The sequence below is a fragment of the Strigops habroptila genome, chromosome 4 (genome assembly GCF_004027225.2).
Source record: "Strigops habroptila isolate Jane chromosome 4, bStrHab1.2.pri, whole genome shotgun sequence".
In the NCBI taxonomy this organism is placed as follows: domain Eukaryota; kingdom Metazoa; phylum Chordata; class Aves; order Psittaciformes; family Psittacidae; genus Strigops; species Strigops habroptila.
Genome location: NC_046358.1, coordinates 26,512,515 through 26,538,180, shown reverse-complemented (window position 1 = coordinate 26,538,180; position 25,666 = coordinate 26,512,515). Strand labels below are relative to the sequence as shown.

Sequence of the window (25,666 nt, the reverse complement as noted above, 5' to 3'; positions counted from 1 at the left end):
GTTTTAGATCCTCTCAAGTTATCTTAGTTTGCATGAGACTGTCAGTGAAAGAGATAACATTCAGACTGTTGTGAGGGAAGATGTTCAAAGCCAGAGAGCTGTGTCAACTGGAGTTGTAGCCTACTTCCCTGACAAGACTGCCAGCTTGAGTGAGTTTATGAACTCAGATAAAACTTTGCTGCTCACTTAATTCCTCAATGTTAGAAAATGTTCTGTGCATTAAGTACCAAATTGTGTGATGTGGAATATTAGTACTTACCCAATTCCTAGAGGCGTCACAGAGAGAAATAGGTACAGATATCACTAAGGTTCTACATCTATGTAAGAGATGAATGATGGTTCTAAATGTTTTCCTCAGAAACTCCATCTTTAGCTATCTCCTGGGTGTAAAAATACACAAACTTAAAGAGCAGAGTGAAACAGCTGTAGCAGAAAATTAACATTCAGGATGACTTATTGCAAAATACTGATTTTTTTTTTTAACGCATTCTTTTTTATGACTGACATGCTCCACTTAAACATGAAATACTGAAATGTTAGATGTCATCACAGGCGCAGCAATGTCTTGCCTAACATAATGATTCTGAGACTGAATGCTTGTAAAAAACAAGATCAAGGCACTATAGTCAAGCATGATAACACCAGAATAGTCACCAGAGGAGGCAGCTCTGGCAACCCAGTAGATTTTCATGGGAAAATAATGTTTTACCTATGTTCTCATTCCTCCACAATCTCACACAGAGTTACCAGAGAGAAATAAAGGCATTACTAATGCTACAAAAGCCTAAACGCTTTGGAGACTGGGGCTGCCTTCCTCCGCCTGAACTCAAATGAAATTTTGAACTGGAGAGGAGTGCTGTGAATTTGGAGCTGTAAAGGCCCTCCCTCCAGCCAAGATTTTCAGCATAAGATCTTGGAGGAGTCAATGTTTTATTATTACAATTGCTAACATTTGAGGGCAATAAGCTGTCTAATCTAACAGCAATGTTGTTAACCCAAAGTTCAGGATGGGAGGAACTGAGAGGGAGCAAAAGAATGAAAAGTTGAACAAATGAGTGATGCACACAGAGAGTAAGTAGCATTCCCGGTTCTGGGGAAATGGGCATCATCCTGCTAAATTTATACATAGTATGGAAAATAAGAGTAAGAGAAAGGGCAGGGAAGGGTGCACAGCTAGCTTTGTGTCACCAGCATGATTCCTGCTACTCTCAGGGAGCTGGAATTTTGCTATATCTGTTTCTGCTATCATTCTGGAGGAGACACAGAACTACTTACACTAAATTGGCACTTTCCTTCCTCTGCGCCACTTTAAACAATGGTAGCAAAGAGAGGAAATTTCATAGGCTGTAGCGGAAGTTCCAACCTTGCCAATACCTGGAACGCTTCTTACCATTGCACATATGAAGCATGGATTGATCTGGCCTATTATAATCAGTGAGCACTAATAAAGCATTTCCAGGAGTTAAATGTTTGTTACACCACTGACGGGAGACAACTTTTGAATTTTTTGCTTCTTTTTTGCAGTCCCTTCCTCTCATTTCAAAGACATCTCCTGTTCACTTCAGAATTTTTTTTTAAATGCCTGAAACTCCTCTGCTGAATGTTCCCTCCTCAAACCAGAGTGAAAACAAGAGCAACTCAACTATTTGCCCAGACTTGAATGACTGGTGGGAAATCGTGTTCTATATAGTACCCAAGTATATCGACACTGTCTGTGTTATTGGAATGCTTGGAAATGCATTTGTTCTGTTCAGTTATTCACTGCACAAGGGTCCCCTGAAGATAGCTGAAGTCTACCTCCTTATGAACCTAGCTGCTGCTGATCTTGTTTTCCTCATGTGCTTCCCTTTCTGGGCAGAGAATATCAGGAATGAATTCAACTGGCCATTTGGCAATTTCCTTTGTCACAGCACCAGCGCACCCATCAGCCTGAACATGTACACCAGCATCTACTTACTGGTGGCAGTCAGCATGGCACAAAGGCTACCAGGTTGATCTTCACAGTGGTACTGATGTTTCTTTTGTGCTGGACTCCCTACCATTTTTTTGTATTCCTTGATATATTGTACCAGACAGAAGTGACCAAAGGCTGCTTCTGAGGGGAACTGCTCAACTTTGGTGAGCAGTTTGTTTACACTCTGGCTATCACCAACAGTTGCATTAACCCTGTGATTTATGTCTTTGCTGGGAAACACTTCAGGCAAAAGGCTTCAGAAGTTTTTTCACAGTTTATTCCCTGCGGATTTCCTTTGAGCTAGGTATCGTTCAAAGTCTTCATATTTCAATGTGTTTCCAATCAGGAGTAATTTAACCTAATGGTTCTCAGTTTCATCTTCATTTTGCTGTTACAACTTATTTCAAATGGCATTAAAAATGATCATGAATTGCACTTATCTGGCATTCACAGAGTAAGCTAATTATTTATTAACGTAAATTACTTGGCTGCTTATTTGTCCCCAGTTTGCGTTTCCGTTTTCTATGTTATCCATCCAAATGCATAATGTGATACAAGAATTTTATACCAAATGATCTGTCATCAGTTTTGAGCGACTTGAAAGAAAAACTTTTTGGCAAGATATCAGAACTCTGATTTCTGTACAGAAAGCCATAAGCTGGCTAAATATTTTACTGCATTGTATCTGTGATGACAAATACTATCCCACCAATAATGTTATATGTAAAATTATAATGTGTATTACATAGAAAATATAAGCTTAATCTTCAGCTGATAGCTGCATTTGAGCAACTATAGAATAGCTCCAATTATTTTTAACAATTTTTAAGAGGTTTACACTTTCAAGGTAGCATATCGAAAATTGTAATAATTTTGTGCATTTCAAATATATTCAGTACATAAATATTTTACAAGACAATGTACCACAAAGAAAGTGTACATAAGCTGTAAAATAAGGAAAGCAATCCAGTATCCTCTTTAAAATCTGACTTTTTCTTGATCCAGAAAATGTTACACAGTTACTCATCAAATACTTAAAGATTCTTTTTACTTTTTATATGTGGAAATACCAGTGGTAGCCATTGATACTGTATTATTTTGGAATATCTCTCATCGGAGGCAAATCCTTAGCTATATATTTATATTTTTATGGATCAAAATAAACAAACTGCATAGCATCCTATTTTACACCACCCTCTTGTTCTTTCTTATATTTATTTTGTCTCTTTGCCTGTCCCTTTGTGGAAGAGAAAATATATAAACTGTGATTAAAAACCAGAATATAAACTCTGGTGATAGCAGTAGTAATAATAATAATGACATAACAATAATACACCAGACAAGAGATAAGAAAAAGGAAGCTGCTTTTCCATCATGGCCACAACTGCAGAATAGACTCAAGACAACTGAGGTATCTATCTCCATAACTCTAAAGGTATGTATACATACAGACATGGAAGAAAACAGGAGATATACTTGTAGTGCAGCCTATTCAGCCAGAAATACATTGAGTGCAGAAAAGGGCATACAAGCACATCACTTGTATAACAGTTTATTTGATTTGTTATTATAAAGCCTGTTTGATTTTGTACTCACTGTAACAGTGTGGCATTTTCTGCAGTTCTTTTTAGGGTCGTCATTTGAATATGGAATTCATCTGTTATTAATCATAGAAATCTGCCTGCTCATCTTCATTGCAATTAGTTTAGTGTTAATTTTTCATGATTCCCCCAAACCTTTTGAATCTGAACAGTGGAAGGCTTTTGAAGAGTTAAAAGTCTATCATCTTCCTGCAATAATGGTTTAAGAATTAAGGGTGGATCAAGGGATCAGGGAGGAAGAATCATTCAGACGTTTATTAGTTTCACTCCTTCAGGCTTTTTTAAATAAATGTCAGGGTTAGACATTAGCAGTAACGACAGAATGGGAAGTCCACTGACTCATCTGAGATCAAAAAACTTAATTCCAATCTATTGTAAACTGTTGCACACTGCTTTTATTTAATACATCCCCTTTTGAATCCTTCAAAAAGCTTCCAAGCAGAGATATTTTCTGGGAAGAAAGGAAAAAAAAAGCTGAAATAGTGAAAACATTTCCCACTATACATGGGGACCTTAAAAGGGAAAAAATATCGTCTTCTCTGACTAATGCCTGTCCATGTTATGCAATGTACACAAATAAAGGGAAAACCACTTCTTGAGCAGTGTCCCATATTTAGGGTATGAGCTAATAGATTGAAAATAAGTCTGAAATCTGAAATCAGTGTAAAGCCTCACATTTACTTCAATGGGCAAGTGATAAAGGCTTTCCTGAAAATGCTGCTTCTATTTTACCTGTGCACAGCTGCCAGGAAAGGCATCTGTAGCTTAAATACTACTTTAAACCACTTAACAGGGTCTTGCAAATCAATGAATCAATGGATTACTCTCCAATACATATGTAAATAAAAGTATTTTTTATCCATTAAGTAAAAATTGATCAGCTTCTCTCATTACTAATTGTGACCTGCATTAGTATAGAAAAAGATGAAGAATAAATGCAATTTACTCCACAGCAAATGCAAAATTCTATATGTAATCAGAAATAATCCAGTGTACAGATAGAGGGTGAAGAGTGAGAGACTAACAGCAGTTCAGCAGAAAAGAGTTTATAGATTAAAAGTTGAACATGACCCAGAAGTCCCATGCTGGTTCTGCCTTGAAGGTGTATATGACAGCAGGTAATGAACTTAAACTGTAGCAACGGAGACTCAGGATAATCATTAAGAAAAAACTTTTACTGGTAAAACTTGTGATAGGCTGCTTTGGAGAGAATTCAGCATCACAGCAATAGAAGCCTCTGAAACCACTTTAGACAGCCACTATTGAGAACAATACATGCATAGTCAGTTCTGCCCCTGCACAGAGGGGCATTTTTAATGATGTACATCCCTCCACTGACTCTTCCTTTTGTGGTCAATAAATAAAGTTTCCTTCTTTGCACTTTCAGGGCTTTTCATGTATCACCTTTCAATCAATACTGAAATCATAGAATACCAGGTGGAAGGGACCTCAAGGGTCATCTGGTCCAATCTTTATGTCAACTCTGATCACCACTCAACAAATACTGCCAGACTCCACTGCCCATGGGTTATTCTTTTGAATAAGTACCCCTTTTACCTTCTCTCATGTTATGTCTCATACTCCCAATAAACAATGCAAGGCTTACTCATTAGAAAACTTCCATGCTGCGATACCAGTCTTTTATAGGCAAGATCCCAGCACCCTAAGAGCTTGCAAGTATAATTTAACTTGTTCTCCCTATCCATCTATATTGAATTAGTATATTTTATATTTTAATCATAATTTCTCTAGGGCAAGGACTATCTTTTTGTTATATGTTCAGGCCATGCTTAATGCCCAGTTTAGTCTTAGTTTACAATACAGCCCTGCTAGCACTAGCGCAATGAAGTGACATTTAGGATTCACTGAAACTCATCTTGAGGAATACAGCTGATTCATTTCTAAAACTGAAGCTAGAAGAAAAGACATGAGTCAATAAATACAGGCAGAAGCATTTTCAGAGATCAGTAGCCACATGGACCTCTAGCCTGCCAGGAGTAATCTTCCTAGGAAGCAAGCTGTTTGTTATCCCTGTGAAAATCATACCAAATCAAGTAAAAATGTTGACCATGCCATGGAAGAAAGCCATCTGCACACAGTACAGTTGTGCTGGAGCTTTTAGCAGCCAGATCCCATTCACACAGAGATGCTTAAACCCTACACAGTTGCCTGTGACAGGGTTTCACAAAAGACTTGGTGAGAAAGCAACAGGACCCACTTCACTGCCTGTGGGTGGCTGTGGGCCAAGGGTGGTGGATGTGAAGGAAGCTGCTTTTTCATGGTCCTAGTGAGCTTGTTGGTGCACTCCCAGCAGCAGGAAAGGAACAAGAAACAAAAGCTCTGCCAGACCACAGAACCAGAATCACACTGGGGAAACAGGGCTGTGGCTGGAGGTTAATGGTGAAGAGAGACATATCTGACTGGAGAATGGGAGTCAAGAAACAGAGGATCAGACTGAGGGGAAAGAAGAAAGCAACTACTAGTGTCTCTGTCAGCCACTTTGCAATCCAGGAGTGTGTGGAGGAGCAGGGAGGTCACGGGTCACATTGACTAAAAGAAAGCATTGAGGGAGGAGAAGAGACATGACTGGGAAGAAGAGGCAGATATTTTTCTCCTTCTTAAAAAAAGAAATCCCAAACAAAAAACCTGTCAAAATTAAAAAACATTAAAAGAACTTTGAGTTTATGAAATCAAGAATTCAAGGGCCAGGAAACATTTGACTTAAGATTGTCCCTGGAATTTCAGTGTGGCCTCCAGTGTACAAGTTATAACACAGTCCTACATGACTAAGCTTTGAATTTCCAACATTGCAACTTAACCACTTGTGATTTAGCTTTGTGTCACTCTGCCTTATGTGGGAGAGAAACACACTTACATAAACCAAACGGTGTCCTCAAGAAACTAAATCATTCATCCTGCATATTAAAGAAAAACAGCAGTATTGATAACATACATCCTGCCTTGAATTTTACAGAAAGAAATCTTTGAAACAACATACAATTAAACTGAAAAAATTTGCTGCAGTGAGATGATATAAAGACAATGAGTCTAATAATCATATATAATCATAACTGAAAATATTAGAAGAAATTCTAAAATAAGAGAAATTAGAATACTGTCATCAACACAAATGTAGGAGGGAAGATCCCCTGCTCCTTGTAGCACAGTGGGATGCCTGCCAAACTATAGACACCACCCTTGGTCACTGGAAAGGAGGACTGAAAACAACTTCATTATAGAAGAATAAATAGCGCTTTGGGCCCACCAGGAGGGCAGGAGGAGGGCAGAACTGGGGATTCAAAAAAATTCTGTTAACTCGGGGAACACAGACATCAGCTGGAAACACAGATCCCCCAGGATGGGCCATGCAAGAGTAGCCCTACTTTAATGCTCCAGAACACACTGCATTGCAAATACCCATAAATGGTAAGCAAGAGAAAACGCTAGCAAAGCTCTGCTCCAAAGGAGAAGTGAACACCTTCTCCTTTCTTTCCTTTTTTGTTGCTGTTGCAAGATAGGGACAGTCTTGCTGGATAAGTACACTCTGCAGGTGCTTACAAGAACCAGGATTTGACCCATTCTCAAGTTTCACTTTGGTTATTAAGCATGGTTTGAACAAATTCAGTTGCCTCTCAGGATCAATCCATGGGCAGCAATGCATCATACTACCTTGTGTGAATAAGGAAAAAGCCTGCTTTAGAATTGTGCTCCTCAACTTCTGGCTGGAGAACCTTGTCCACGCAACCTACTTTGCCCACGCTGTTACCACAAATACAATAACTTTCTTGTGCCATCAAGCAATGGTCATGGAGGGTTATTAAACTACATGACACAGTAAAAAGGGATCAATGAATTCCAAACTTCCTACTTCTAAAGCATACGTGTGGCTGGTTGCAGTGAATTCTACAGGAAAACACCTTAGGAAGCAATTGCTGAAGAAATGTCTCTTCTGCCATCTTAATCTTGTGCACTGCAGGTTTGTTCCAGCAAAATCTTCACTGTCTACTAGTGACATTTTCTTTCAGGACCCAAGACTTATTCTCCATCATAACTCCTATCTACAGCTACAGCTGGGAGAGAGCTTCTCCTCTGGAAAGTAATTCACACACAGAAAATTTCACATTTGGTTTCCTGCATTGCTATTTTTCTATTTGAATTGCCAAGGTGAGTATCTCTAGAGAGGACGCCTTTAACACCGGAGCGGGGGGAAGCACAGAGTCCCGGAGCCTCAGTTCGGAGCGGCAAGAGCGACCGAGGGAGCCTCAAGTCCTCGACAGGACTTGCCCAGGAGCCGGCAGCTCAGCTCACGCGAGCAGCTGACTCACAGGGGGCGGCGCCAGGAGTGACGGCACCAGCCCTCAGTGGGGAAAACCCATCCCAGGGAGCGCGAGCGACCAGGGCGTGGCACGTCAGTCAGGGCGTGGCGCGGCAGTTGGCGCAGGCAGGGCGGACGGGCAGCGAGCGGGATGGTGAGCACTCGCCTCAGGAGCCGGGCCCGCTCTGAGAGCTCTGCCCCGGCGGTGGCCAGCGTAGGCACCCAGACAGAGCCGGTGAGAGGGGAGGCTGCGGCGCAGACCTCGGAGTGTAGAAAGTGCCTCGACTGGTCTCTTGAGGCGAGGGTCCACAATGGACAGGGCTGCACTCGGTGAGGTCCTCCTGCAGCAGGGGCTGAGCTGCGGGGGGCTGTTGGAGAGCTAAAAGATGCCAAGGAAGCTGAGAGGAAGCTGGGCTGCTTGCTCCAGGCCCAAACTGTGCAGGGGCCGCAAACGTCCAGCATTGCTCATATAAGAAAGAAGGAGGGCAGCAACCCAGGAAGCTGGGAATTAGTCACGAGAAAAACTAACAAAAAAAGGAGGAAGAGGACAATTAACGACAAGGGGCTTCCTCCTAAATCTGATGTCCCCACCCAGAACCGCTTCGCAGTTCTGCAGGGGGCTAATGAGAAAGCACCCACCACACCTAATGAGCATCCTGCTGATGCACCAGTAAAGAGGATCACTACTGGTGCCTCCAGGAAAAAGCGGAGGGTCATAGTAGTAGGGGACTCTACTTTGAAAGGCACAGAGGCAACCATCTGCTGGCCTGATCCAGTCTCGAGGGAGGTGTGTTGCCTGCCGGGGGCTCGGATCAGGGATGTTGCTGAGAGGCTGCCTGCTCTAGTAAGTCCTGCTGACTATTACCCCCTTCTAGTGGTCCATGTGGGTGCTAGAGATATAGATAGCAGTAGCCTGGAGAACATTAAGAAGGACTACAGAGCCCTGGGAGAGGTGGTTAGGGGCTCTGGAGCTCAGATAGTTTTTTCATCGATTCTCCAGGACAAAGGGGAGGACCTTAAAAAAGCTAGGCGTGTTTGGCAGGTTAATAAATGGTTAGAATGGTGGTGCCATAGTCAGGGGTTTGGCTATTTAGAACATGGGGCTCCATTTGGGAGGCCAGGTCTACTGGAGGCTGGTGGAGGTGGTCTGACAAGGGGAAGAGCTGTTTTGGTAGGAGGCTTGCCAGGCTGGTCAAGAAAGCTTTAAACTAGATATGTTGGGGGAGGGGAGCATTGATCCATCCCAACATTCCTGGTCAGTTGCCAGCACCTGTAATAAGTGCTTGGAGCGATGTAGAGATGTTCCAGCTGCCCCAGCCATTGAGTCGGCTGCATTTGGAGCTCGGCTAAGGTGCCTCTATACAAACGCCCGTAGTATGGAGAACAAGCAAGAGGAATTAGAGATGTGTGCAAGGCTACGGGAATATGATGTCATTGGTATCACAGAAACATGGTGGGATGGCTCCTATGACTGGAATGTCGGAATGGAAGGTTACAGGCTGTTTAGAAAAGACAGGCCAGGCAGACGGGGAGGGGGCGTTGCTATCTGTGTCAGTGATAGGCTAGAGAGTATGGAACTCTGTCTGGGGATGGGTGATGAGGTAACAGAGTGTTTGTGGGTCAGGATCAAAGGGACAACAGCAATGGGGGACATTACGGTGGGGATCTGTTACAGGCCGCCTGATCAAGAGGACTCTGTGGATGAAGCGCTCTACAGACAGATAGGAGCAGCCTCACGCTCGCAGGCCCTGGTCCTCATGGGGAACTTCAACCATCCTGACATCTGTTGGAGGGATGGTATGGCCCGGCACAAGCAATCCAGGAGGTTCCTCGATTGTGTGGAAGACAACTTCCTCTTTCAAGCAATAGAGGAGCCGACGAGGAGAGGTGCCATGCTTGACCTCGTGCTCACCAACAGGGAGAGACTGGTTGGAAATGTGACGCTCCAGGGCATCCTTGGCTCTAGTGATCACGAGATGGTTGAATTTGAGATCCTCAGGACAGTGAGAAGAGCATGCAGCAAGCTCACTGCCTTGGGCTTCAAGAAAGCAGACTTTGGCCTCTTCAGGAACCTCCTTAGTAAGGTTTCATGGGATACAGTCCTAGAGGGCAGGGGGGCCCAAGACTGCTGGTCGGTATTCAAGGATCACCTGCTACGTGCTCAAGAGTGTTGCATCCTGACCAGAAGAAAGTGCAGCAGGAGGGCCAGGAGACCTCCATGGATGGACAAGGAGCTGCTGAGGAAACTTAGAGGGAAAAAAGAAGCTTATAGAAGGTGGAAGCGAGGACAGGCGGCCTGGGAAGAATATAGGAGCATTGCCCGGGAAGCTAGGGACCAGGTTAGGAAAGCTAAGGCCCAGCTAGGATTAAGTTTGGCAAGGGATGTAAAAGATAACAGGAAAGGATTCTATAGATACGTAGCAAATAAAAGACAGACTAGGGACAATGTGGGCCCTCTCCAGAAGCTATCAGGAGAACTGGCTACCATGGATTTGGAGAAGGCTGAGGTTCTTAATGACTTCTTTGCAAATGCTTAATGACTTCACCAGCAAATACTCTGACCACACCATGAAAGTCTTGGAAAGCAAATGCAGGGACTGTGAGAATGAAGACCTTAGGCCCACTGTAGGAGAGGATCAGGTTCGAGACCATCTTAAGAACCTGAACGTACACAAGTCCATGGGACCTGATGAAATCCATCCACGGGTCCTGAAGGAGCTGGCGAATGAAGTTGCTAAACCACTGTCCATCATATTTGAAAAATCGTGGCAGTCAGGTGAAGTTCCCGATGACTGGAAGAAGGGTAATATAACCCCCATTTTCAAGAAGGGGAAGGTGAAAGACCCGGGGAACTACAGACCAGTCAGCCTCACCTCTGTGCCTGGCAAAATCTTGGAACAGTTTCTCCTGGAAAACATGCTAAGACACATGAAAAACAACGAGGTGGTTGGTGACAGCCAACATGGCTTCACTAAGGGGAAATCCTGCCTGACCAATTTGGTGGCCTTCTATGATGGAGCCACGGAACTGGTGGACAGGGGCAGAGCAGTTGACGTCATCTACCTGGACTTGTGCAAAGCGTTCGACACTGTCCCGCACGACATCCTTGTCTCTAAATTGGAGAGACATCAATTTGATAGATGGACCACCCGGTGGATAAAAAACTGGCTCGATGGCCGCACGCAAAGAGTTGTGGTAAATGGCTCAATGTCCAGTTGGAAACCTGTAACGAGTGGTGTCCCTCAGGGATCGGTGTTGGGACCGGTCCTGTTTAACACCTTTGTCGACGACATGGACAGTGGGATTGAGTGCGCCCTCAGCAAGTTTGCCGACGACACCAAACTGTGTGGTTCGGTTGATACGCTGGAGGGAAGGGATGCCATCCAGAGGGACCTTGACATGCTTGTGAGGTGGGCCGATGCCAGCCTTATGAAGTTTAACCAAGCCAAGTGTAAGGTCCTACACCTGGGTCGGGGCAATCCCAGGCACTGCTACAGGTTGGGTGGAGAAGAGATTCAGAGCAGCCCTGCAGAAAAGGACTTGGGGGTGTTGGTTGACAAAAAGCTTAACATGAGCCGGCAGTGTGCGCTTGCAGCCCAGAAAGCCAACCGTATCCTGGGCTGCATCAAAAGAAGCGTGACCAGCAGGTTGAAGGAAGTGATCCTGCCCCTCTACTCTGCTCTTGTGAGACCTCACTTGGAGTACTGCGCACAGTTCTGGTGTCCTCAACATAAAAAGGACATGGAGCTGTTGGAGCGAGTCCAGAGGAGGGCCACGAGGATGATAGGAGGGCTGGAGCACCTCCTGTATGAAGACAGGCTGAGAGAGTTGGGGCTGTTCAGCCTGGAGAAGAGAAGGCTGCGTGGAGACCTCATAGCAGCCTTCCAGTATCTGAAGGGGGCCTACAAGGATGCTGGGGAGGGACTCTTCCTTAGGGACTGTAGTGGTAGGACAAGGGTTAATGGGTTCAAATTTAAACAGGGGAAGTTTAGACTAGATATAAGGAAGAAGTTCTTTACAGTGAGGGTGGTGAAGCACTGGAATGGGTTGCCCAGGGAGGTTGTGGATGCTCCATCCCTGGCGGTGTTCAAGGCCAGGTTGGACAGAGCCTTGAACCACGTGGTTTAGGGCAAGGTGTCCCTGCCCATGGCAGGGGGGTTGGAACTAGATGATCTTAAGGTCCTTTCCAACCCTTACGATTCTATGATTCTATGATTCTATTTCAATTGCACAGCAAATCCTCAGCCACACATTAGGAATGAAACCAGGCACCGCCGTTTCCCACAAGAAGAGATGGAATAAAGTCTCACATCTATCACATAAGACTAACTCAACAGATAACCTGCAAGGTCCAAATCCTGGGAAAACTTTTCAAATTTTCCCAATATCTTTATGATGTATGGACAAATGTACATGGCAGGTCATTCAGCAGTGGGAGGGGAATAAGTAGAAATATTTTATTTGCAGCCTCAAGCACTCCTTACCTAAGTGACAGAACTGTTCAACAAATAACAGGTTAGAGGCCAAAACCACACTTCATCTACATCACAGTAAACTGACAGTAGTTGGAGCTATACCTATTTGTAGCAGCCACCGGGCTAGTCCTGAACAGAGGTGGTGACTTTGAGTGCCTATCATTATAACATTTTAAAATTCCTATAATTTTTTCAAAGTCAAAAGAATTAAATCAGTGTAAAAAGCAAGATTCTCCTTCTCTATTTTTCTCTATGCTACACCTTTTAGCTATAAAGCTTCTGACAAAATAATCTTTCATGTGACAAAACTGTTGGTGTGCATTGTAGAAGTTGTTGGGGGATGGTGGGGATTTGCCCTTTAGCAGGACAAATCACTAAAAGACCTAACCTTTGACCAACCTCTAATGACAAAGTAAGACTCACATTAAGCTCACTTTTGAAAAAGGTGAATTACAAAAGAATGCCAAGACTTGATACTAAATTTAATAAATAAAAATGCAGCTGAAACATTTTCAGAAAGGGAAACAAACCAAGAAATTTAAAGATCAGGCTGCATATGCTGCAAAACTTTCGTCTCTCTCTCAAGAATCACAAGAAGCACTGAGCCTCTGAGTGAAGCCTCTTGCCAACATTGCTTAACCCTTATCTGCTGGTTGCATGCCAGCTTTCTGGCGTGGATGCCAGTAATTTGTAAGGCAAATCACACACAGCCAGAACAGAAAGTCTGACGTGGCAAGTGGTAGTCAGACAATGGGTGACTATATGTCTGATGGGATTTAACACCCTACAAATATCCTTATGGTTTAGGCATTATTGCAGATAAAGAGTAACCTATTAGACTGGCCAAAAATATTTGTGAGAAGATGTTATGACATTTAACACAGTTTTATCTCCTGTCTTGCCTCAGACATTTGGATGTGAAGGGTTGCAAAGCACCACTGGGTCAACTAAATAAAGGGTTTTGCAACTGTAAGAAAACTGCTTTTTGTACCATCATCAAATACATATTCAGGCAAACTTACTTCTTCCTAGAGTGTGGGAGAAAAGGAATACTCTGCTTTGTTTAGCAACTACTTCAGAGCTGTTAAATAACAACTCATCACCACCAGGCTATCACGGGCATGTTATCATTGCCCCATTAACAGAAAAAATTATTTAATGATGGCAGAAGATTAATGCAACAAACTGAATTGTGGGTATATGGGAACATATATAGACTGACATTTGTCAATGGTATCAAAATCCCTTCAGCGAAACCTGGGGTATTCTTCATGGCTTGATAATAAAAGAGAGAGAGAAGTAAATTCAAGCTAATGGGAAAATACCAGAAGCAAGTTCCAGAAAAGAAAAAGTCTTTCTTTTAACAAAGATCTTTTAGGTCTGCATTCTACTGCAGCTTCACACATCCTAAACTTCAAGGCAATTCTTTGCTAAATTGTCACTGCAAATCAACAGTAACATTCAGGGTCTCAGTGATGCATTAAAGACATAAACTTTCCCTTCAAACGTGGTCTTGTTCACACCAAGATTTAGTACCCTTTTTAGGCCTAGCCAATACATGCATTTTAGTAGCCCAAGGGGAGAGGATAGTGGTCTAACTACCAATTGTACAGCCAGTATCTCAGCTCCCCAAAACCACAGAGCACCAGCTCTGACACCAGCTGTATCTATTCAGCCCTTGGGCTTTCTGCAGCAGCTGTATTAGCACCACTCAGCTGACCTTGAAGGCTTCCTTACAGCAATAAGATTGTGTCCAAAGATATTCCAGTGACTAAGGCACAAGTGTGTTTTCTGAGTGACAGTTTCAGTTCTCACCTCTGCTTTTTCAATTTTTTTTTTTTTTTTTTAATCTTAGAGAAATCCTTTATTTCCATAATTATTTCTAAAATAGCCTTCTAAACTGGACATCGGATTGCTCTGGTTTACAGAGGCATGTTGGGAACCAGCACCTCTTAGGTGTCAGTAATTCACCTTACCTGCTGACGGCATGCTGCATTCATGCTGCTTAGAAACCCTATTTGCCCCGAGGCTCAGTGGTGCCAGAAGGTCTTCAAGGAGCCTGCAAGAAACAGCATCAGGCAGACAAGCGAGCCAAGCGCTCAATGTGGGGACAGATAGGGATCTAATTGCAGCCTTGTAGGCTGCTGTAAGCTCTATGTGCATCCTGGGGTTGCTCCTAAAGGTATCAGTCACTCCAGCAATGAAACCCCTAGACTAAACAGTATAACCAGAAAGGTATTTGTGTTTTGAGGCTGCTGTGATCAGCCACAGCAGGGTCACTGCCACCAATATATTTCAGGCCACCATCGATAGAATGAGGCTTACAGGTTTCACAGATGTCTCGTAACACCAAAAAATTATATTCATATGATATTCAGATATTATAACAACACAGATTATCAAGTACTTCATCTAGACTATAAAAGCCAAAACTCTACCTATTGTCTATGGGCATATAGCACTTTAAGTGTGGAGCTCTTGTCCAAAGCTTCCCTACAATACGTCCACTGCTTGTTGCATCCTCAGAGGTGGCTGCACTGCTGTTTCCTTCCCATATGCAGGATGCAGAGTATTTATAGGTTGGTATTTACTAGTAAAATACTAGCCAAAGAAAAGAATTTTTATGTTTGAATGTGAAAATAACTAATTACTTGGAATAGCAAGACAAAAAAACTAGCTCTGTTAGAATTAACCATAACTCATGTTCCATGCTATGGCAAAAATCAAATATCCTTCAAGTACGCAGCATGTTATCCAAATAATAAGTCTTCTAAACAGCACATGATGTCCCTGAGAAACTACACGAAAGTACCGTTTATTGATCACTTTAAAAGTATTAGAGAAATGATGTAAACCAAGGGCACAATTTCAGTATTAAAAAATAGTTGTGTGATGTTAGACCTCCATTGTTTTTCCTGCCTTGTTCAGCTTCACTTCCAGGCATTCTACACAATTCATCCTGTTTACTTGTATGAGCTGTGAAGGGTCTGGGAGAGTTATTTTGGGATACTGTTCCAGACTTCTGGGATACTGATGTGAAACACAACTCCCTTTATGCACTGGATTCTTAGTCCCCTCTTTTTTTCAAATTCTAGTTGCTCAGACTAATATTAGTGAGTTATTGCCTGCCCTGACTTTAGTAAAATACTTCTTTATCCAGTTCATTATATGATTTTCTCATGCATCAGACAATACCAGTCCAGTCATATTGTAGGAGATGTATCTGAAGTCCCTGGTCACTAGGGGAGATAATGTGCAGAAACAGATAATGGGAGATGATGCCCTTCAGGAGGGCTCCCAGTCCAGCCCCAGAGCCTCTCTCCCACCCCATCATCAGGAACACCATGCACCGCTAGCGGTGTTTAGCACATGCCGTCCTGGAGGAGGAGAGTCCCTGAAATTCTGCAGTAAGGTACTAGTCCAATGGCAGAGAACTGGGGGACAGAAGCCAACAGTACAAGACAAATTTGGTGAATTAGTCAAACCATCTTCCCTTTAGGAAACATCAGCGGTATCTTCCTAGATGTGCAAAATATCTTCTTTCTCTCACACAAACCAATTGGGAAATACCTTTGTTTGCCCAAGGTTATTGCTATGTAAAGTGACATTTTCTGTACAACTTTCAGAAGCAAACAAGACAGAGAGATGCACTCAGTTCTCTGAACCGAGATGCACTCAGTCCCTTGAATGTTCTCCTATGGTATGAGAAAGACTCATACCATAGTATTATTTGGACTAATAGCTCTGATGTTATTAGTCCAACGTAGAGTAAGGTTAATAACACTTACTGAGCAACAGTTTCCTTGGTGAAAGAAGCTAGGGAAGCAAATAGCAAGAGTCGGAAAACTTAGAGGAGTTTTCCTGTCTCATCAGTCTAGGCACTGAGAGAGACAACAGGAAAAAGACTGTGGCAATAGTTAAGTACAGTCATATAATCAGAAATTATCCTCATAACACAAACCCATCGGGGGGGGTAAATGAAGGTGGAGCAGACAATGGAGGTTGTTGCATTTGGTTGCTTCCTGCCATCTGACTTCTCAGTGTTATTTGCTAAGTCATTTCTGTATGTATGTATGCATGCATATGGAACTAAAACTACAAGACCTTTTAGTTTTTAAGAATCCATTTTTTCTTCTGAAGGAAAATATTGAGAAGCTACAGTGCTCTGCAAGGCAAATATTTTCTAATTCATGAGGTCTGAAAAATACCAGATTACTGTTTGCAATATTCTAGAGCATTAACTCTTCCTCCCTCCACATATATATTACAATAAATACACTAAATTTCTCTTTCAGCTAATTTGGTTTTAGTAACTTCTAACATAACTGGCTGCAATTACAATTTGATGCTGTTATAGCAAGATCAATCAGTTTGATTAGAGATGGTGAACTGTTTCTAGACAGGCATTTTGTGCGAAAAACACAGCTACTTTTTTCCTTACCAAATATCTACAGAATGAATGTGCTTTATGTGTTTTAAATGCTCATTGTTTAAAATTATGCAGCAGATGGTATATATTGCAGCACACTGAAGAATAATTAACCCTTTAATCTTGCTGCCAGTGGTTTCAGCTGCTGATTTTCACTGCAGACAGCCATCCAGGGCACCCACTTTAATTTATCCTCCCCCACCTGGCATACTTTCAGACCCACTAAGAGGAGCTTCATGCACTCTATTGATACGAGCACACTCCCACAGGAGTAATTGATTCACTCCTTTCAAACACGTTTGAGAGCAAAGTTTTGCTGCCAGGAACGCTGGGGAGTTGGAGGAGGAAGATCGGAAAGAAAAAGTGGCTCCTTCACTGAAGGCCAGCCTATGCTGGACTAGTAGCAGTCCCTGAAGCTGCTCTGCTTCCGTGGCTCAGATGGACACTTCTGCTGGAACCTAGCCAGGTCTCTTCTGCTCAGACTTGTTGAAGGAACTTCTCTATCTCCACTGGGTCTACAGACATGGAAATGAAGTCATAGTTTAAGTCTGTTTTTGCAGCAGCTCTTAGCATGCTGGAGGGCAGCTTCCCAACAGACTAATAAAAAAAGTGGTAAGCTGCACCCACAGTGCTGCGTTGTATCCCAAAGCAACTTCAGCATAGTTTGACCAGAAGCTGCTAGCCTGAGCTATTAAAATATTGACATTGATTAGGGCTTTTGTTGAAAAGCTTCTCTCTTTGGTCTCAAGGAAAGGCCATGTTTCATATTCTGCTTGCTGGTATGCAGCTTACAGTGCTGTTTGCCAAGTGTCTCAAAAAGACTAATGATGTTTACAATGCTTCATACATATTTGGACACAATATTTTCATGGTAATCACATCTAGAATTCAGACCATCCTGTGTGATGGCCTTCTTTGAGCAGAAAAAGAAATACATACTAGTGAAAATGATTGGTAAAGCAATATAAAGCTTCACAAATGGCTAATTTCTCTACACCTTTTAAAGTTGCAGTTGTAACATATATGTAACATATAATTACATATAATTACAATTATACAATTTCAATTTATAATACATATAACAGAATTTCAGAATATATCACAGCAGGTCTCTTGTGGTGGAACCTAGACTATTGCTGCAGAACTCTGTGCAAGTAGCATTGACTCATATCAAAAATGACAAGCTAGAGACTTACTGTGTGCACAGCCACGGGGTGCATGCTCTTACTGGGAAGTCTGTGCGAGCTGTATCATGCCTCTCGCTCCTGCCCAGTCCTCATAAATGTTAGAACTGCCCAGTGCAGCATGTGTTCACTGAATTAAAGGGTGCTCACATAGCCTCCTTGTCTGATCCCAGTTCTTTTGCACACCTCCATATAAATCACAATACACACTGTCACCGCAGCGATTTTGCCAGCTTAGATTAGGTGTTACTAGTATAACACACAATAATGCCACAGGGCAAGCCAGGTCCCCAGCTACATATGCGCTAAGGAAACCATCACTAGAACTGCATATCTCAGCAGTGAAGCCACCAAGAGATTATATATGGAATATACCGTTAGAGTTAATGCACCTGAAAGAAAAATAAAAGGAAATTGCACTTAAACAGCAAAATGGAGTGACCAGAAATGGGATTCAGTAATGGCCAGATGAAGCTGAAACTCCCTGACCCATTACAAACATTACACTGCTTCGCTGTCCTTGACGACCTGTGTTACTGAAGAGTCATAAAGCTCCCAACATGACCTGCTTGGTTAGATGGTCCTTTTCTGCGAGGTCACTGACCTGATTTCTCACCCATCTCTCATTTGGACTGAAGGAGGACTGAAGGGCAAGGCAAAAAAGCTTTCCTGAAAGGTAAGAATTAGAAGTACAGAGACAGTTGCTGGGGATGTGTATAAGCATATTGGCGAAGTACATAATTCCTATTTTTCTTTAAGAATAGTTGAAAATCCTTACTCCTCCTTTTCTTGGCTATTACAGTCCCTTTCTGCTTATAATCTATTTTTGTTGCTTCAATTGTTCTGGAGGACTTGACCTAGTAGCCAGGCAGTAAACACCTTCACTCCATCTCTATCCTCTGAGAAACACCTGTATTGCCCCCTTTAACTCTCTTTCTACTTCCTGAGAAACTTTTGGCATGGTTACTTAGGCCCACAAATGGAGAGCTCTGTTGAAAGACAGAAAATAAAATTCAAAGCAGAAGCTTGTGATTCAAAGCAAAGTGTGCTATCTCACAGGTACTCATCAACCCTACCCCTTTCAAAGACATGATAGTGCTTTTACCTATCACATACTGTCCAGTAAACACTTACCTAACGCTTGTGGAAGTCAGGAGATGCTCAATATGCCTATTTCTTTCCACCAATGCAGTAGTCAATGTGATATTGTTTTGTGCCACATGTTACTGGAATTCAAATAACTGGTGCAAGATGGCTTGAATGAACTCCAAGTAACTGAGGATATTGTTGCCTTCCCAAGGGTGAAGCGACAATGTTGTCAGCTCCTCAGAAAAGGAGGAATATGTATCATTCCTCGGCAACATTTGAGCTGCTTCAGGGACAACAGTAGTGTACCAAAAACAAAAAGCAGAGGAAAGTCTGTCTTTCACATGAGATGTGCATCTGAGGTCTCAAGAGATGGGACAGAGGGAAGTAGAAAGACTGAGAACATGAGCATACATGTGAGAGGAGCAGGGGGTTGAGAGCTGTTAAGGATATATGCTAGTTCACATGGTAACAGGAAAGGATTAATGTCTTTCCTGAACAAACACATTCAGAAATGCTGTTGCCAAGAGAGAGGTAGGAAGGTCTGTCAACAGCTGAAGAAGCTCCTAAGGACACTTATGCAGAATTTTGTGGTAATCTAAACTGTTTTGCACGACTTTTGCTAAGTGCATATTTTGTATTAAGCAAATACATCAAATTGTTTAGTTTAACTATTTCAAAGAATCTTCTCCCTGTTCACAGATACAGATGAAGAAAGCACTCTGCTAAATGCAATGCTAGTAATCTTCTGAGATCTCAGCATCCTGCTTTATAAATATTCTGTAATCATAGGCAAGCTGCTTCCAAGCAGTGTGCACCTAGGGCTGAAGTTGCCATACAGAATCACGGAATCATTTATCAGATGGTCTCTTCTGATGTTATCACCTAACCCGATCCCCCAGCTCAAACAGAGCCAGCTACAGCAATTTGGTCAGGACTGTGTAATCAGGTTTTTAGTGTCTCCAGAGAAGGAAACTCCACAACCTATCTCGACAACGTGTGCCAGTGCTTTGCTTGACCACCCTCACAGTAATAAAATGTTTTCTTACATTCAGATGGAATTTTGTGTGTCCTAATTTGTGCCCATTGCCTTTTGTCCTGTCAGCGGGCACCACTGAGAAGAATCTGGCACTCCCTTCTTCATTTCCTGCTGTGGGTGCTTGTACATGTTAACGAGATCCCTCTTGAGCCTGCTCTTCTCCAGTCTGAACAGTCTCAGCTGTCTCAGCCGTCTCAGATTCTCCTGTCCCTTAATCATCTTAGCAAACCTGCATTGGACTCGCTCCAGTAAGTCCATACTTTCTTCCACAAGGGAGTCCAAAACCGTCTGCAGCACTCCAGATGTGGCCTTGCCAGTGCTGAGAAGAAAGGGAGGATCACTTCCCTCAACCTAAGAATTTAAACAATCTTTATATATGCATGGGGCCACAAACACAGAAGAGGTAAAAAAAATAACTATAAATAGACATATATGGCCTTGTAACAGGAGAGCAGAGAGCCAAGAGTCCTTAGAGATTTTAGTTATGCAAAAACCCAACAATTTCAAGGCTGAGAAAGCCACACTGCCGAACTAGAGTACAGGTTTTTGTTAGGCCGCTCTCCTGGAACCTGAACTGTGTTTAGGTCTCCACTCTATCTCAAGTGAAGGAGAAGACGTGAACATTTGCCACATCTAACCCAAGAGCTAGCTGGCAGAAGAGCCCTTTCCTTGGGATCTTCCACCCTGCTTTTTCTGGGTCTTTACTGTGAGATCTATGTGATCTGAACACATGCTGCATTAACGGTTTAGGCAGGGAACTACTGATCTATGTCTCACAGCAGAATTTCAGATCAAGGTATCCACCCAAAAATTTGGATTGTCCAAGGCTTGTGTGATCCTGCCAGTTCACTGACAGAGTTGCAAGTGTCCATGGGACGTTTAACAGCAGAAATTTAAGGACCTGTACAATTAGATAGCAAAGCAGTACCAATGACAGTGGTGTATATACACTGATGTAGTGAACCTAAATACCAAATTATCCCTGTTGTTAGTCTGTTCTCTAGCCAATACAGCTGCCTTAATCTTGTTTCCCTTTTTCCCCTCAGTACTAAATAAGGCATGGCTCATTTAAGAAAACTGGATCAGACCTCAGGTGATGGCACACAGCTTTGCTTAAGTCACTTAACCGGAATGTGGTTTGCACCCTTGCAGGAGTTTTTTCTCAGTTATAAGACGACCCTGGGGCTGAATGTGATTCCATTTTTAAAATCCTCTTGGCAGAAATACAGATTCCCCAAACAGCAGAGCAATATCACAAAAAAACTTCTTACAAAACACTGTTGTCCATTTACTCCTTCTTCAAGAGACAATCTCCTACCCACTCATCTCTAACTACAGGCACTGCAAGATGCATGGAGGACTACAAAGCTACAGACGCAGTCTCCAACACCATGGGTCCTTTATCTGCAATGAGGCTACTCTAGATCTATACTTCTGTGAGGATGCAGCTAATGAATCACCTTGGAAGAATGCTTTCTGCCTTGTCCTTTTGTAGACTACATTTTTAATACATATTACCTCTGTGGCTTGATTACTCTCAAACCTTCTTCCAATGCAGTTTTAAAAAATACATTTATTGCTTTGGCCATGCAGCCTCTGCTGAAAAAGTGATCACGAAAGCAGTGTTTGGCAACACAGAGCTGGATGCTGGCTGTTTCAGATGCCATACAGAACTCACCGAGCTGCTCATCACGCCCCAAGTCCTTAACTGCTCTATCTCCTACGTATGAACAACTCTCATGGCAGAGATTACTCTGTCCTGCCTTAACCTGACCCAGAATTATTCCAAAGTCTGTCTGATGAGGAAAGACCAGTTATGTCTTCAGAATTTCCAGTGTTTACATGAATAGATACATAAACCATGGAGTAGGAGCTCTGGAATTAAACACCATGAAACAGTGACACTACAACACTAACAACTGACTTTTCAGTCCATTTCCACTGTGGTTGCTGACAAGTCCTGCAAATAGATATGGATATGCAAATACATGAAAATTATTCCAAAACAATAATGTGCAAAACCAGAGCTACAAGATGGACACAAAATATGAATTTACCTGGTGTGAAACTGCTCTCAAAAAGCATTTTCACTCTGCGAGATGGAGGATGGTGGTAGCTCTTTGATTGACTTTCATGTCAATCAGGTGGGTTCAGGAGATGCCAGCATCCTGGCTAATTTTCACATCCATATGACATTGGATTGCAAGCCTTGATCTGAATGCTGACCCAGTACTCTCGGATGGTCAGAAGCTGAATTCTAGACTGACATTTTAAGAAAGTTGGACGCTTTTACAGGTGACTTAGAGATCAAGGCACCGTTAGGAAGTGGGGAAGAAAGCTGTTGTAAGACACAGCCTTAACCTTGTCTCTGCAGCTGAAGGGAAGTGAGAAGTCTCTCAGGCTGGTGAAGAAGTGTGTCTTTAACACACTTACAAAGAATGAGTTTATAAACAAAAGCATTGATTTTCTGTGAGAAACATTTGAGAGTAAAAGAACTGAAGCATAAGCTTCTGTATTTTGTGCTCAGTCTTGGCTCAAGTGGGAGCAATCACAGAGAACAATAAACAGGAGTCTTGTAGCCCAAGAGTGATTCAGCCTGGAAAGAAAAGGTCCACGAGGTAAAAAAAAAAAAAAAAAAAAAAAAAAAATAATATAACAGGGCTATAGCTAAATAAGAGAATCTGAAAGGATGAAAGCTACATCCTTTTTCTATTAAGTTAGAGGTTGATGCACATTTTATCTTAGGAGTTTTGAAAGCAGCAGACCCAGATCCCCGGTGGTACAAACTGCGTATTTTTTTTCATTTGCGTGTTCTTCTTGTTTGCATTCATTAAAGACAGTGAATGAACAGAACGGTCTCACTTATAACTCATGGCATATGGACACACAGGACTCCTCTACTTTATATGCTTTGTCAATGTAAATCAAGATCATCTCCTCTCAAAAGTGTGTTCATAAGTTTAACACCTTGGGCAGCCAAACTTCCTCCTGCTGTGTGTGAGTGAACAGCAACCACTAATCCTGCATATACTCAGAGCTTGGGCTTGTTACTACTATTTTTTTTCTGATGTTTTAGCACCTCTGATTTCAGCAACCAGGATCCAATTCCCTGCTCAGTCATAAGTGTTGTCTGTAGCCTTCACAAGGCAGTCATCCTCAGAAACAGCTGTCATCACCCCCTCTAGGCCACTCTGCTTGCAGCAGGATGCCTCCTCTCTCCTGCGGTCCAGAGCCTGGGCAGACACTCCCTGTGAGATCTCATCACTGCTGCTTGATGAAGGGCTTCCCTCAGTGGGAGCACAAATCCACAGATCCAGATCTAAGTATCATCCAAGGACACAGCAGAGGTAAGTGTGACTGAGAAGTAATTTGTGTTGGGTACAGCGGCAGCAGAGTAGGACAAACTGGAGAGCTATGGCCCTGGTCTGAGCCACAAGTGAAGACAAAGGTCACCAAATGATAGAGGCTTTCTTCAGCAGGTGCCAAAAACCACTACTGACATCCATCCCCTCCTCCGCTCTCCCACTAAAGCCCGCCATCTCTCTCTTCCATTTGCCCAGTCCTTGAGTAAATCCAGACCCACATAGCCTGCTTAGGGACCACCTTTCCCAGTCTCCATTAACCCCCCAGAAGCTGTATGTCCTACTCCAGTTGACCAGACACATCAAAGAAAGCCACAGCTGGCTGCCCAGGACCATAAATCAAAGAATACCGAGAAGACGCCATCCAGGGCAATCGTGCAAGAACAGCAAAATTATTCTGCCTTGAAGACCACAGCTAGAAACCCTTTACCAAAGAAGTTTCTGGATAAATATGATTTAACTCCACCCATGTGCTAGGGAATCTGCTTCTTGGTGGCTGAGGAAATGTGCTTACCTTGGTAGGAGCTGTTTGCAGTCATGTTCAACATCTTTGAAGGGCAAGTGCCCAGACAATGAGTTCGGCTGGTGTGGTCCAGGCTCTGGTATGGCTGGCCATTGAGGAGACTTGAGTTGCTTTGGAGATGGATCAAAAATGTCAGAGCGAAGGCTGTAAGCCAAGAAGTCTGCCTGACAGCATTTCAAAGATCACTGCTATGGTTGTCCAAGGCAGCTTTGCCTTCATTGTTTCAAGATTATGGCAAGCTCTGGTCCTTGTGTAGGATGATGTAGGGAGAAAATGGCATGGGGTTTTTATGAAGGATTGCAATGCCTGGAATTCTCACATTCTCTTCTTATCTGCCAAAACCATAAGTCACTCACTAGTATAGCAAGAAGAGCCATAATGTTATGAAAAGTTTTTTATTACTGCCATATTGTTTTATTATTATTAATAATAATGAAAATTATTTTTGAGTTTTTTTATTATTTAGCTTAAAGGAAGCTGAAGTAGAGACATGACAAACTAAATCCTTCAAGCTCCTCAGGCCTACTGACACTATTGAGGGAAAAACTCTGCCCTATGACTGACATGTCAGAACATCATAAAAGGCTTGATGAGAACTCATGCACACACATAGATGCACAAGGAGAAGGAACCTTTCCAACAATTAGGGGGGCACATGTGAACATCTGACAGCAGCAGAGCTGCAGTCCAGCTAGGTCTTCCTTCTTGGCATGCTTGTATAGCCAAGAAACAGTTCCTGAGCAGCCTCTCCTGGTAGAAATTAATTACTGCTTTTCTAGAAAAATTTAGTTCCAGCTACAAGTCACCACAACAGAGTTTTTCTCTGCCACTTTACCATGCTGCCAGTGAAAATCTGCATGGATTTACAAATACACTTTAGAAAATCATCTGTTAAGTTGAATGAGTTAAGATCCAAGAGTTTCTTTTCACAAAATCAGTCAGGCCTTATGGATGCTTAAAAATTTGATTTTTTTAACCATATAGAATAGCGTATAAAAATGCACTAAGTTATATGTAGATAAAGCATGTTAAGGCCAGCTCTGTACCTATATTAATGCTAATGTTATTAAGTCTTTGCCAGACTCCACAGTACTCTCTAAGCTACTAGCAGAATCTGACATTTAGATCAATTAAACTAGTATCGCAATTGGCATAAAAACTGAACCAGTATTGTCTCACCAACATAGTACAGTATTATTTATCCCAGCACAGAGATGCAGGCAGAATGGAAAGCATTGTTTCAAGGTGCTGACTCTCAAGGGTTTTTTCCTACTAAATTAATGCTGGGGGAAAAAAACCCCAAAACCCAAACCAAAGAAAAGAGATGAAATCTTGCAACATTTTTGTCAAGGCCAATTCACATGCTGTAACACATGGTAAGCTAACACATTATGCATATCAGTGTTGACTTAGTAAACCTCACAATTAGCGACCAGTGAGATAATGAGAGCTCTTCCATTACTTAAAAAGAGAAGAAAAGGAAGAAAAGTTAAGAGATTTCTTACCTGTGTTTTGGTTAGCAAATAACATACTTTTAAGAGTGAGTTTGATAAGCAGATATCAAACTGTATTTCCAAAAGCAGTAATAAGTCACATCTTACAATGACAGGTAACAACAGTTAGAAGTGCTCGTAGGCAGTGTGCTTATGAGAGGGTGAATTCTCTGTAATTTCTCCCAGAGTGTGAATGAAGAGGTAA

General features: G+C 42.4%; 1 protein-coding gene across 1 annotated transcript; it reads left to right on the top strand.

The window, feature by feature from the left end:
- Positions 1 to 436: 436 nt before the first annotated feature.
- LOC115607533 (B1 bradykinin receptor-like) lies at positions 437 to 2,754 on the top strand. Its single transcript, XM_030484935.1, is given in 3 exon segments — positions 437 to 1,977; positions 1,980 to 2,266; positions 2,268 to 2,754. Coding segments are annotated over 3 exon segments (735 nt in total). The 5' UTR covers positions 437 to 1,578; the 3' UTR covers positions 2,317 to 2,754.
- The last annotated feature ends 22,912 nt before the right edge of the window (positions 2,755 to 25,666 follow it).